This window comes from Myotis lucifugus, unplaced genomic scaffold (assembly GCF_000147115.1).
Source record: "Myotis lucifugus unplaced genomic scaffold, Myoluc2.0 scaffold_211, whole genome shotgun sequence".
Classification (NCBI taxonomy): domain Eukaryota; kingdom Metazoa; phylum Chordata; class Mammalia; order Chiroptera; family Vespertilionidae; genus Myotis; species Myotis lucifugus.
In genome coordinates this window covers 1,371,228-1,384,834 of record NW_005871259.1, presented here as the reverse complement: position 1 = coordinate 1,384,834, position 13,607 = coordinate 1,371,228, and the positions used below count along the sequence as shown (strand labels likewise).

The following is a 13,607-nucleotide window of genomic DNA, read 5'->3' as shown; positions in this document are numbered from 1 at the left end:
GCTGGTCCAGGTACCAGTCTGCAAAATCTCTCCTCACTCCTCGCAGGGCCAGCACAGGGTCTTGAAGGGCCTCAAGTAAGGCCTCAGGGCTCTGCCGTTCCAGGGCATCATCAACAACTTCTAGGGCCCCATGGACTGAAAAGACAAGACTCCATAATGGACAGTGTGGGAAAGGCCCTGCCACCATCCCCAGCCCAGCCCTAGAAGTCTGCCCCCTTCCTGCTGGCCCAGTTACCCCCACTCCTGCTCCCTGAGTTCCTGGGGCCCAACTAATCCAGCCCAAATTCTGCAGCTTGATCTGCAAAGCTTTTCCATGTCCTCACCCCAGACCTTGAGCCCACCCCTCCTGCCCTGATCTTCTCCTCCCCACCCATGCTCCACATCCCCTCCTTGAAGGACCCCATGGTCCTCTCTATGAATCTTCATCCCAACAGAAGCCCCCTTGACAGATACTGATAGCGGTGAAGTAGAGCACACACTGCCTTGACTTTGATCTTTCCCTGAGATAAGAGTTGGTCCCAGTGAGGCCATAGGGCCTTCTGGCCTGAGAACCATCCCCAAACCTCCCAGTGCAGGAGCTCACGCCGAGAGCACTCCCCTGCGGCCCTCCTGGCCTCTCTCTCTTACCATTGACATGGTTGATGTTGCCCTGGATTTCCGCCTGAGTTAGGTAGCAGTCATAGATGTCCTGGCTTTCTCCATCATCCTGCAAATACTACATTGAAAGGGGAACCTGGGAAAGACAATTCCATTTTCTCCTCCTCCTTCCTCCCTGTCTATACCTATTTCTTCTTCTGGGGGCCTTCCCAAGGCCAAAAGTCAACCTGGTAGGGAGGAATCTGGGGAAATTGTGGGGTCCAACCCTCTGGCACTGACACAGTTAAGTCAAACCAACCTTTGGAACCCCCAGCCCAATCTCATTCAGTTCTACATTCCACAGAGTCTCTCAGCCCTCACTGAAGATCCATCTCCCCTCTCACCCCCCGAACCTCTTCTCCTATCTTATCTTCTGAATTCTCATTATTCTCCCAAGTTCCTTTCCTATTTCTCTAAAATAACTGACAAGTTAGTTTCTCTAAGCAACTTTGGAACCTAGAAACAGCACACACAGGAGTCCTGGTTTCACTCGGGCTTGCTAAGCCACCCAGCTTTTTAGCCCCTGCGTTCCAAGGTTCCTCCTTACGCAGTTCCTGGCATTGGCAGCCTTCTCCATCTTGGCCTGGGCCAGCAGCTCCTGGTAGATGACTGCCAAAGGCTCTCGAAGATTCCCCAGCAGAGCACAGGGATTCTGCAAGGCAGCCAGGGTGTCCTCGACCACCCCTCGCTCCACTGCCTCATTGATAGCAAGAACAGCTGCATGGACTGGTAGGGGGCAGGGAAACAAGGTCAGGAGGCCAGAACACACCCAGCCCAGCTGCAAGCTACTCTGACATCATCCCTTTTCCATCCACAAAGGCCAGGCAAACCAGGATGAGAGGATCCGGAATCCACCCGAGAGCTGTGAGGCTCAGAGTCCTCCCGTTCTCACTGAGCCTGCCCTTAGCAGAGCAGGGCCCAGTCCCTACCTGCAGCCTCATCCACTGAGAGCTCATTGGCCAGGATGCCCCCGATTTTGCTGAAGGCAGGCAGCTGAAGGCCGTATTTGGCAAGTTCAGAGGCCATGTTGCTGAGTTCCTCAGCTACAATGATACCACGGTGTCCTTCATTAGGCCCGGAACCCCCAGGAGCCGGCCTGGAACCCCCAGGAGCCGGCCCGGAACCGTGGTGGTTGGGGCAGGAACTGGGCTTACCTGTGAATTTCACTTTCCCGTATAGATCATGGATCTGAGGGGCCAATCCCAGCCGGAAGAGGAAGAGACTGGGGAAGAATGAAAGCATTGGTGCCTGTTCATTTTGACATGCTGCCCACTACGGGCTTGCAGGGGACCTGGAGATGAAGACCACTCAACGCTTGCCCTCAAGTCACCCCCAATCCACAGGAAGAGGTTGTTGGAAGTCAGCCCAAGGCAAGTGCTATGAAAGGTTAACAAGATGCTGTGGAGATCTGGGGGTTGGGAAGGCTTCACAGATAAGGGCACACTGCAATAACAGGTCACCGGATGGAGATGGAGAGTGGGAAGAGCATAATGAAGAGACCCACCGAGTTAAGGCCCAGAGGCTTGAAAGGACATGGGAAATGAACTCAGGAAGCGATGACAGGCGGGACACAGGCACTGGCCCATCACGTTCTATGATTTAGCCAACGGCCTGCTGATGGCTGGCTGTGTACAGAACCAAACAGCCTTCACCATTCACACCAAGTTGCTCTTGACGGGTCTTGTGTACCCCAGTCACTAGCTGAAGGCCTTTCCCTGGATGCTCTTTTCCTTCACCCACACAGGTCATGCATAAGTGTCCCACCAACATGCACATAAATCTAAACACAAACACACAAACCTAAAACCTTACTCTCCTGAGATGTGCTCCCTATGGTCTACCCTCCATCCTTCCTGCTACAGCATTTGTTGCTGTCAGTTGTTGGTTGACAGCAGTTTGAGGTCTCTCACCTGAGTGCATGGATGCAGTAGACCACTCGGGGCATGTTCTTCTTGTCGTAGATGTCCGTGGTCTCTGGGAAGAAGGTCTGGAGGGGAAACTAGCAGTTACTGCCACTGGGGACCTTTGAGCACCACCAGATCTGGAGAGAGGGGGCTGAGGAATGGGTCTTCCTCTCCGACCTGGGTGTGTGCTCCTTTGTTGCCTGGGGCTTCTAGGTCAGTCTCCCCAACCATTAACAGCGAGCCCAGTGTAAAGGGACACATTCTAAGCCAAGACCCAGTCACAGACACACAGCCCCAAGGAACTTAAAGTCTTAGATTAAGTTAGTTTAGAAAACACATGGAGACTGGCTGACATGGCTCACTGGTTGAGCATCAATCTATGAACCAGGAGGTCATGGTTGGATTCCTGGTCAGGGCGCATGCCCAGGTGGCAGGCTCGATCCCCAGAAGGGGGTGCGCAAGAGGCAGCCCATCAATGATTCTCTCATCATTGATGTTTCTCTCTCTCTCCTTCTCCCTTCCTCTCTGAAATCGATAAAAATATATTTTAAAAAGAAAACACATGGAGATGAAGGCTAAAGGGCCCCAGGGAGATAAAGTGTATATGCATGGTGAGGGTTGGGGGGGCGCTGGTGAATAGTAAGGATGAACCCCAATCTTGAGGCCCAGTGTTACCGAAGGCAGACCGATGTGGGCTATTGCAGAGAGCCAAAAGTTGATGTTGTCTGTGTGACGGAAATGCAAGCCAGTTGCCTGAAAGGGAAAAAAGGAGAAGAGAATCCATTTCCACAGCTGTCAGAGTTCCCTATGAGCAGAGCTCAGACCACAGCTTGGAGATTCAAGTGGCTGGAGGAGCCAGAGGTCCCTGCCCCATCTTCCCACACAGAGTAACACAGAGCAACAGAAATCACCAGGAATGGGTGACCTGAGGGATATTTGAGAAGGATGGCACAGGGATGGGGTTAACCACCTTGTAAGGCTTCCTAGAAAAGGGAGTGCAGAACTGGGATGGGAAGGAGGCAGGCTGGGCTAGCCAGGGCACGGGGAAGGAGCAGTGTGCCCGGGAAGTACCTCCAGGTGGCAAAGCCCACAAGCCTCTGAATGTACACAAACTGTAGGTAGAAAAGTCTTCTTGGAAATGCTCATAGTAGGTGGTATCTCGAAGCCCACCTATCAAGTGTCCCTTACTAGGGATAATGTATGCTGCCTGACTGGGAGACGTCAACTGATACCTGTTGTCCCAGTGCAATGATCAGTAGTACTCTTTTCATCCTCAAAAGTATCCAGGTTTGGACAGTAAGTTATATGGTCACTCTACGCTCACAGCTTTAAGAAGGAGCAATTTGAGAGGAACAAGGTAGAAGGTAGAGACCTTTATTCCTTACCTGGTACCGCAGTTGCTCCATATCATAGATCTTCTTCAAGGGAACCACGGAGGGTGCAAAACGGTGGCCCAGCTTGGCCAGCAGCACTCCATTCCGGAGGTTCTCCTCCAGCTCCACGGGGGGAGGAAGCTCCTCCTTCAGGCAGGCCTCCATCCAGCTGAGGGCACAAGAGCACGAGAGCACCTTCTCACCCGCTCTGACAGCCCACGCAGTTCATTCTCCCACAGGACCTTCCCTGCCTCTCCTCTAAGCAGCCTCTGCCTCCCCTGCCTCCTGTGGCTGCTCTACTCCCAATTCCCCTTTGCCCATTGCCTGGCTGTTCCCACCTTCTCCCACGCTGCCGCACACACCAGTGTGGTTCAGTTGGTCGAGTGTTGTCCCATGACCCAGGAGGTCATGGTTCAATTCCCAGTCAGGGCACATGCCCAAGTTATGGGTTTGATCCCCAGTCGGGGGTGTGCAGGAAGCAACTGATCAATGTTTCTCTCTCATTGGTGTTTCTGTCTCTCTTTCCCTCTCCCTTCTTCTCTCTGAAATCAATAAAAATATATTTAAAAAATAAAAGACCAAAATAAACCTGCTCTACAATAGGCAATGTCAAGAGAATGAGAAGACAAGCCATAGACTGGGAGAAAATATCTGCAAAACATGCCTCCGATAAAGGATTGTTATCCAAGATATATAAACCCAGTAAGAAAACAAACAACCTGATTAAAAAATGTGCCACTTTATGCTCTAACCAGTTTGGCTCAGTGGATAGAGCGTCAGCCTGCGAACTGAAAGGTCCCAGGTACGATTCCGGTCAAGGGCATGTACCTTGGTTACGGGCACATCCCCAGTAGGGGGTGTGCAGGAGGCAACTCATCGATGTTTCTCTCTCATTGATGTTTCTAGCTCTCTATCCTTCTCCCTTCCACTCTGTAAAAAATCAATAAAATATATTTTTTTTAAAAAATGTGCCGCCTTAACAGACACCTCACCAAAAATATACAGATGGCAAATAAGCAAACGAAAAGATGCTCCACACCACATGTCATCAGGGAAATGCAAATTAAAACAATGATGAGGTTCTGCTTCGAGGCAGTCAACCCCTTCTATCTAGCCACCCTGGAACTGGGCCATAGCCTCAGCCACAATAGCTACCTCCGGAAACTTTCCAAGCATGGGCCACCCCCACCGCACTGCACCCCATTTCAGGCCTTCATGAAAATGTGTAACAGGATCTGAGCATTCTACACAATGAGGAAATATGCTTCCTAAGGGAGTGGGTGAAGAGCATGAGAGATGAAATACCACCTGCTACTCATAAAACTAACTCAGAAGAAAATATCAAGGAAGAAAAAACAGATAGTAAGAAGACAGAGGAAAACATAAAGACAGAGGAACCATCAAGTGACGAAAGTGGCCTGAAATTGACAATGAAGATGTGACTGAACCAGACACTGATGCCCCTCAAGAAAATGGAGATGAAAATGTAGAGATAACTCAGGAGATGATGGATCAGGAAAAAAAAAGTGGCTGCCACCGATGCTCTAAATCAGCGGTTCTCAACCTGTGGGTCGCGACCCCTTTGTGGGTCAAACGACCCTTTCACAGGGGTCGCCTAAGACCATAGGAAAACACATATATAATTACATATTGTTTTTGTGATTAATCACTATGCTTTAATTATGTTCAATTTGTAACAATGAAAATACATCCTGCATATCAGATATTTACATTACGATTCATAACAGTAGCAACATTACAGTCATGACGTAGCAACGAAAATAATTTTATGGTTGGGGGTCACCACAACATGAGGAACTGTATTAAAGGGTCGCGGCATTAGGGAGGTTGAGAACCACTGCCCTAAATGATGGTGAACTACAGAAAGCCAATGACTTGTTCACAGATGCCATCAAGCTGAATCCTCACTTGGCCATTCTAAATGCCAAGGCAGCCGGTGTCTTTATCAAGTTACAGAAGCCAAATGCTGCCATCTGAGACTGACACAGCTATTAAAATAAATCCTGATTCAGCTCTGCCTTACAAGTAGCAGGGGAAACCACACAGACTTCTGGGCCACGGGAAGCAGCAGCCCATGATCTTGCCCTTGTGTGTAAACTGGATTACGACAAAGATGCTAGTGCAATGCTGAAAGAAGTTCAACCAAGGGCACAGATAATTGCAGAACATCGAAGAAACTGAAGGGCAAGAGATCAAAGGAAGAATGGAAAGGGTTAAGAAGGCTCGAGAAGAGCATGAGAGAGCCCAGAGGAAAGAAGGCAGGTCACAATTAGGAGGTCAGTATAGCTCTTTTCCAGGTGGCTTTCCTGAGGGAATGGAATGGGAGGGGGCATGCCTGTACTGGCAGGAATGCCTGACATCAGTGAAATTCTTAGTGATCCAGAGGTTCTTACAGCCATACAGGATTCGAAGTTATACTGGACTTCCAGGATGTAGCCCAGAGCCTGACAAATATGTCAGAGTATGAGAGCAACCCAAAAGTTATGAATCTCATCAGTAAACTGTCAGCCAAATTTAGAGGTCAAGTGTAATTCCTATCTAAAAAATAAAGCCCGCCCTAGCTGGTTTGGCTTATTGGATAGGGCATCAGCCTGTGGACTGAAGGGTCCCAGGTTTGATTCCGGTCAAGGGTACATACCTGGGTTGCAGGCTCGATCCCCAATGAGGGATATGCAGGAGGAAGCTGATCGATGATTCTCTCTCATCATTGATGTTTCTCTCTCTCTCTCTCTCTCTCTCTCTCTCCCCCCTTCCTCTCTGAAATCAATAAAAATATATTTTTAAAAAAGAAGTGTTAAAAATAAAGCCCTTTCTGAATGGATGTCGCAATAATACAAACATGTGTACCTCTGACCTTCTCATGAAGAAAGCTGTGTGCTTTGAAGAGAATCCCTATCCCTCTGCCCCAAATGTAGCTGTAACATTTTAGTGGTTAGCCATCAGGTTAGTGGTTAGCCATTAGGATATTCATTCAGGTAATGTTTTCCTACTAGGAATTACAAACTTCAAATGCTTTTAAACCTTAAAACTACATTTTTCTTTTTTAAAACAAATTATGAGATACCAATATACAACTATTAAATGGCCAAAATCTGGAACACTGACAACACCAAATGCTGGCAAGAATGTGGAGCAATAGGAACGCTCATTCATTGCTGGTGGGAATGCAAAATGGTACAGCCACTTTGGAAGACAGTTTAGTGGTTTCTTAAACTAAGCATACTCTTTCCATATGATCCAGCAATCATGCTCCTTGATATATACCAAAGTAGTGGACACTTATGTCCACATAAAAACCTGCACACAGATGTTTATAACAGTTTTAATCATAATTGTCCAAACTTGTAAGCAACCAAGATGTCCTTCAGTAGGGGAATGGATTAATAAACTGGTACATCCAGACAATGGAATATTATTCATCGATAATAAGAAATGAGCTATCAAGTCATGAAAAGACATGGAGGAACCTTAAATGCATATTATTAAATAAAAGAAGCCAATCTGAAAAGGCTTCATACTCTATGATTACAAGAATATGACATTCTGGAAAAGGCAAAACTATGGAGACAATAAAATGATCAGTGGTTACTAGGGGTAAAGAGGAGGGAGAGGGAAATAGGTGGAACACAGAGGACTTTTAAGGCAGTGAGAGGCCGAAACCGGTTTGGCTCAGTGGATAGAGCGTCGGCCTGCGGACTGAAGGGTCCCGGGTTCGATTCCGGTCAGGGGCATGTACCTGGGTTGCAGGCACATCCCCAGTAGGAGATGTGCAGGAGGCAGATGATCGATGTTTCTCTCTCATCGATGTTTCTAACTCTCTATTTCTCTCCCTTCCTCTCTCTGTAAAAAATCAATAAAATATATTAAAAAAAAAAAAAGGCAGTGAGAGAATTCTGTGTGATACCATAATGGTGGATACATGCCATTATACATTTGTCCAAACCCATAGAATACACAACACCAACAGTAAGTCCTAACGGGTCTTATGGGTGATAATGATGTGTCAGTATAGGTGCATCAATTGTAACAAATGCAGCACTCCTGGGGGGGGGGGGATGTTGATAATGGGGTAAGCCAAGCATGTGTGGGGGCAAGAGGTATATAGGAAATCTCTGTATCTTCCTCTCAGTTTTACAAAGAAAATAAAGTCTTTTTTTTTTTTAAAAAAAAGTTGCTGTTTCAACTCTCCCTTTCCCACAGAACGGACTCTTGTCGTTTTGCATTTGCTTTGGGGGCAGGTGCCTGGGGTGGGCAGGGTAGGAAAGGGAGACCAGAAAGAGACAGTCCCTCCGCTCACCGCTTGGCTTCCTCCAGCCGGCACAGGTACTGATAGGCAACGTTCTGCCGCCTCTGCTCATCCATCTCCTCGGCTGTGAGGCGTTCATCTGAGGAGTGAAGGGAAGGCCAATGAAGGGAGCGTTGCACAGAGGACCATGGCAGTGAAGCTGCTTCTTGGTAGACTTTCTTAAGCAACTCTGCTCGGAGACCAGAATCATCTCCCAAATATGTTTCCCATTTCCCAGGACAACCCGACCCCAATCTTCTGCTCCCATCCAGTAAAGCTATTCTAGTCAGCACCCTGTAGAAGGGTGGCCTTTGAACCCTGTATCAGGGGGATCTGTCCTGTATCGGAGGAATTCCTTCCCATTCCTCGTTAATCTTCCTAACCTCCTCCTTCCCAAGTCTACATGGACCTTCTCTCAGGGCCTCTCAGCTGGGATATCCAGATCCCTCCTTGGCTGGCAAATTAGCTTATTTTATGCTAATTAATTCTCAGTTCTCCAATAACTGACTTGTGTCATCCTCCTTAAGTACTCTTCCTGAGGCTAGGTCCGTGGTCGGCAAACCGCGGCTCGCGAGCCACATGGGGCTCTTTGGCCCCTTGAGTGTGGCTCTTCCACAAAATACCACGTGTGGGCACACACATACAGTGCGATTGAAACTTCGTGGCCCATGATCAGAAGTCGGTATTTTGTGGAAGAGCCACAATCAAGGGGCCAAAGAGCGGCATGTGGCTCGTGAGCCGCGGTTTGCCAAGCCTCAGTTTGCCCACCACTGGGCTAGGTTAACAGAACCAACTAGGGCTCATCATTCAACGGCCATTCATTCATTCATTCATTCAATGCCTCCTATATGTCAGTCACTAGGCTAGTGGACCACTACTCCCAAGAATACAGATGTCATTATTAGAACAGAACAACATGTAAGTAAAAAAACTCCAGCCTAATGTGTTAAGTGTGATTACAGCCCATGCATAGTTTATACAAGCAGCAGAGGAAGCAAAGGATTCTACCTATGAGTAGAATCTTAAAGAATGAACAGGTGAAAAGGGGGAAAAGGCATTTCAATAGAGAGAACCACGTGAAAAAGGCCATTCACTTGGGATTAAGTGGAAAGACAAAGAATTTTAAAAGATCACAAAGGTAATTTTATTCTCCTTTTTGGTACAGGTCACCTGAGGAGGAAATAATCTCCAGGCTAAATAAAATGCAGACAATACTATGACCTCCAAACTCAAGAATAGGGGCTCCCTTAAATGAGTTAGCATTCATAGTCTGCCTTAGCCACAGCCTCCCTTTATCCTTCTCCTTCCTTTTCTCCTCCATCCTTCTGGTCTCCTTACAGAAGACAATACAAAATTAGATATGTCTTTTCAATATATCCTATATAATAAAAGCCTAATATGCTAAGTATCTGGTCAGCCATTCAACCAATCAAAGTGTAATATGCTAATGATATGCTAAGGTCGCTCAACCACTCGCTATGATGTGTACTGACCACGAGGGGGGGAGGGGGGGCAGATAGTCAACCAGTCGCTATGATGTGCACTGACCATCAGGGGGCAGACGCTCCAACCGGTAGGTTAGCTTACTGCTGGGGTCCGGCCTATTGGGACTGAGTAAGATGGGACAGACACGCCCTGGAGCCCTCCTGTGGTTCCTCCCCGGCTGGCCAACCTCCCATGTCCCTCCATGGCCCAGATCGTGCACCAGTGGGGTCCCTCAGAGCCTGGCCTGTGCCCTCTTGTAATCTGGGCTGAGGGACACCCCCAAGTGCACAAATACCTGGGTTGCTATTCCTCCAGGGCTCCTTAGTTACAGGGCTCCTTTTGCACTGGGCCTCTAATATATATATATTTTTTTTTATTTTTTATTTATTTATTTATTTTTTTTTACTGATTTCAGAGACAAAGGGAGAGGGAAATAGAAACATCAACAATGAGAATCATTGATTGGCTGCCTCCTGCACACCTTCCACTGGGACCAAGACAGAAACCACCGGGCACTTGCCCTGACCAGGAATCAAACTGTCAAACAGTGACTTCCTGCTTCACAGGTCAAAGCTCAACCACCGAGCCACACCTGCTGGGCTCAATCTGTCTTTGATTCAGCACCTAATGTCATTCCCACTCTTTATCATATTTCTTCTTTATATTGTGTATCCTGCAATGATTTGGGAGAGGGGCAGGGCTTATTTGAATTGGCAGTTAAGCAAGTTAAAACACACACACACACACACACACACACACACACACATGTTCAAATTTGAAAGCACTGGCCAACCGCAGAAAATCCATCAGTTCCTCCAATAAGTGTTGGTTGCTAAGCATGGAAAATAAACCAGTAAGTGAATGATATCATCTCAGAGTTATGAATCGAGGACTATGAGACATGGGCAGGGCTTTGTACATGCACACACAGAGTCTAAAAAAAAAGATATCTGTCTTCCTGCCCTACTGAAATCTGGAGCTAGCTTTCCTTCAACAGATTGGTGGAGATGGGCTTTGTTTTTTGATTCCCAATGGAGAGGAAGAAGGAAATGTTGCCTTTTATTCAGAAGGTCTGCTGGAAACCTTTCTGCTGCCCCATCCTTCTCATCCCAGTCTCTCTTTCTAAAACAGTGTTTTTGAAAGTGTGGTTCATGGACTAACTGTCCAGACCTACTGGAGCTAAAGCTCTGGGATAGGGCTCATGAATTTGCATTTTAAACAAGCTCCCCAGATAATTCTGACACCCTAAAGTTTAGTAGGCATCTGGAAAAGGCATCAAAAAATCAAGGAGCCCCTATGGGGATAAAAAAACACAACAACTTTCCTCCCACTTTCTAAGTCCTTCTGGCTGGGCTAATAATAAAATTAACATGAGACAGATTAACAGCAGAAATTTATTATGGATGTACATGCCATAAAAATATGAGACCCAAGGAGGCATGGGGCAGTTGAGGCTTATATGCCATTCTCAACAAAGGAGACGGAGGCAGGGGTCTGGGATTGCAAACGGGAATTAGATAAGTCACCGGTAGATGAAAAAGAGCAAACATGTGGTAAACAAATTATTGCTGGGCCACCCAGAAACAAGGGTGCACAGAGGGGAGTTCAACAAATAGGCTTTACTGAATTTCTCCCTGTCTATCACGTTTAGTTTATACATTAAGCCAAGTTTTTCTGAATTCTTTAAGTGGGTAAGGAGAGAGGGTCACAGGTTCTTTCTGAGTCTTGTGTTTCATAATAACTAGCTTAAAATCAATATCCCAAAAGGCATATCCCAAAACTAGCCTCCCTCACCCCCCCTACAATCGTCACACCCCCCCCCCCCCAGCTTCCAGTCCCCTAGCAGCGCTTAACGAGCAGTGCAGCAATCAGTAACTGCTGAACTGTAAGGAGCCATCCAGACCACCTACCTACATTCTCTCAAAATGAAGGAGCCCTAGAATTAGGGAATAAGGGAGAAAACCCTTTGTAAGCACAGAAGTCGGGGAAGTTTTGCTGCTCAGAGCTTCATTCCTGCCCGCAGGAGTCTGGACTCCGTGCTCCCACCCCACTGAACACAGTCCCCCAGGCCTTGGACTGATAGACCCCGCGCCCAGCCCCGCCCCAACCTCTCCCAGGGTCACGGAGTCCCCGACAGGGCACACCACCGCGGGGCCCTCCTCGGCCACTTCTGACACTCACAGACCGCCCGGCCAGGGCCCGCTCCTCTCCCTTCCATGTTTTTCCTTCTCCAGGTTTGAATCTCCCGCCGTCCGCCACTGTACCTCACCGTCACCACAGTCCCACCGAACACTTCCGGTATGCGCGCAGGGAACACTGGGATTTGTAGTTCTAGGTGCAGAAGCGCGCCACCAGGTGGAGAGGACCAGAGTACCCTTGTGCTTCCCTCCCAGCGGTACCTGGGTTGCTATTCCTCCAGGGCTCCTTAGTTACTAAACCGTCTTAATTTCAAGTAGCTCCTGCCCTTGTCCTCGCCTTTATCATTTCATCCCAGTATTTTCATTAACCTCGCTCTGCTTCCTATAGTATTCTTTGGTCCCACTAACTTGGATGACCTGCTTGGGTGGTGTGGATGCACAGATAAATAAGCACGGTAAATGCCCTAAAGAAACTTGCTGTTCGGGAATGAGTGATAAACATATAGTCAAATAAATTAGAGGCCAGTGATACACAAAGGATAAGAGTTAATTGCTGTAATGAAGAGCAGTGAAGGATAGGAAGACTTCCTTGAGGTGACAGCTGATTTGGGTTGAAAAGCTAACAAGGATTCAACAGACTGAGGAATTTCAGTCGATGGAAACAGCATGTGCAAAAGCAAGGAGGTGAGTTCAGGAAGTTAAAATCGGTTCAGTTTTATAGGAGAACAAAGCTCAGCCAGGGCGATGCAGGAAGTAAGCCAGGAAAGGCACAGAACCAGATCCTGCAGGCCCTGGGGCACCATGGTCTGGGGAGCAGTCATGTGCCAAAAAACACTTTAAACATAGCTCAGAGCCAGATTTACATTTTATAAAGATTTTGCAGCAGAGGTTTGAAGGGGAGAGAGGCTAGGGACAGAGACCAATTGGGAGTTTATTGCAACAGCACAGGTGAGAGAAAAATAAGGTGTGGGAAGCCACCTATTGTCTTCACTAGCAGAGAGGTGTGGACAAGGAACCCGGAAGGCTGGTGACCCTTGAAGCCCTGGCAAAGGTCAGGGCTGTGCACCCACTGTTAGTCCAGACAATGGTAGCTGAAGCAAATTCCCCATTTATTATTATGTAAATCCTTGCTAAAGGGCAAGTCTGCCTGTTACTGGAAATTGCCTACCTAAGGGCTATTGGTGTATCCCAAACCAATAAAAGGTTGGTGAGGCCTGAGCACCAGTGGAAGTCCTTCCCCTTGAGTTGGACTTGCCCGCCTGGCCCTCCAATATTTCCAAATTATTATTTCTTGTCTTGTCTCTTTCATTTGTGTGTGGCTCCTCTTCCAGATCCTGAACCCTGAACCACGCGGGACGTGGGGGGAAACAAATACATATAAATTTACACAATAAGGGTCTGAACAAACAAAAACAATTATAACTACAACTATACTGAAAAAATGTGGGGTTTTTTTGTATATTGCCATCTAGTATTTCTCCTTTTGCCCTTCTCCCCATGCTACGTTCAAGCAGCTAGGCAGCCTAGGTTCATAGTCTCAGGGGAGAAATGTGAAGGGGGAAAAACAGAAACTATCCAAACCTTCAGAGAAACAGAGGAGACTCAGGGCTGAGACAAAACCGTTTGGGAGATGTGGGATTTGAAGAGAGTGAGTATTCTCTGAGACCAGAAGGGATTCCCCCTTGCCCTCCACCACCAGCACCAGGGGGGAAGTAGGGAGAATCTAGATGTTGGTGACTCCTGGTGATAGAAATCCCACTCCCTG

The 13,607-nt window shown here is 47.6% G+C and overlaps 1 protein-coding gene and 1 pseudogene across 1 annotated transcript in view; one reads left to right on the top strand and one right to left on the bottom strand.

Annotated features, from left to right (window-relative positions):
• Positions 1 to 11,992, bottom strand: part of IQGAP3 (IQ motif containing GTPase activating protein 3) — a 40,549-nt gene extending 28,557 nt beyond the window's left edge. Inside the window, 10 exon segments of the mRNA XM_006097791.3 lie at positions 3 to 135; positions 628 to 706; positions 1,184 to 1,362; positions 1,566 to 1,679; positions 1,791 to 1,858; positions 2,547 to 2,623; positions 3,216 to 3,293; positions 3,926 to 4,082; positions 8,232 to 8,319; positions 11,886 to 11,992. Of these exon segments, the coding sequence (XP_006097853.1) occupies positions 3 to 135; positions 628 to 706; positions 1,184 to 1,362; positions 1,566 to 1,679; positions 1,791 to 1,858; positions 2,547 to 2,623; positions 3,216 to 3,293; positions 3,926 to 4,082; positions 8,232 to 8,319; positions 11,886 to 11,922 (1,010 nt within the window). The 5' untranslated portion in view covers positions 11,923 to 11,992.
• LOC102430238 lies at positions 4,988 to 6,465 on the top strand (annotated as a pseudogene).
• Positions 11,993 to 13,607: the final 1,615 nt, after the last annotated feature.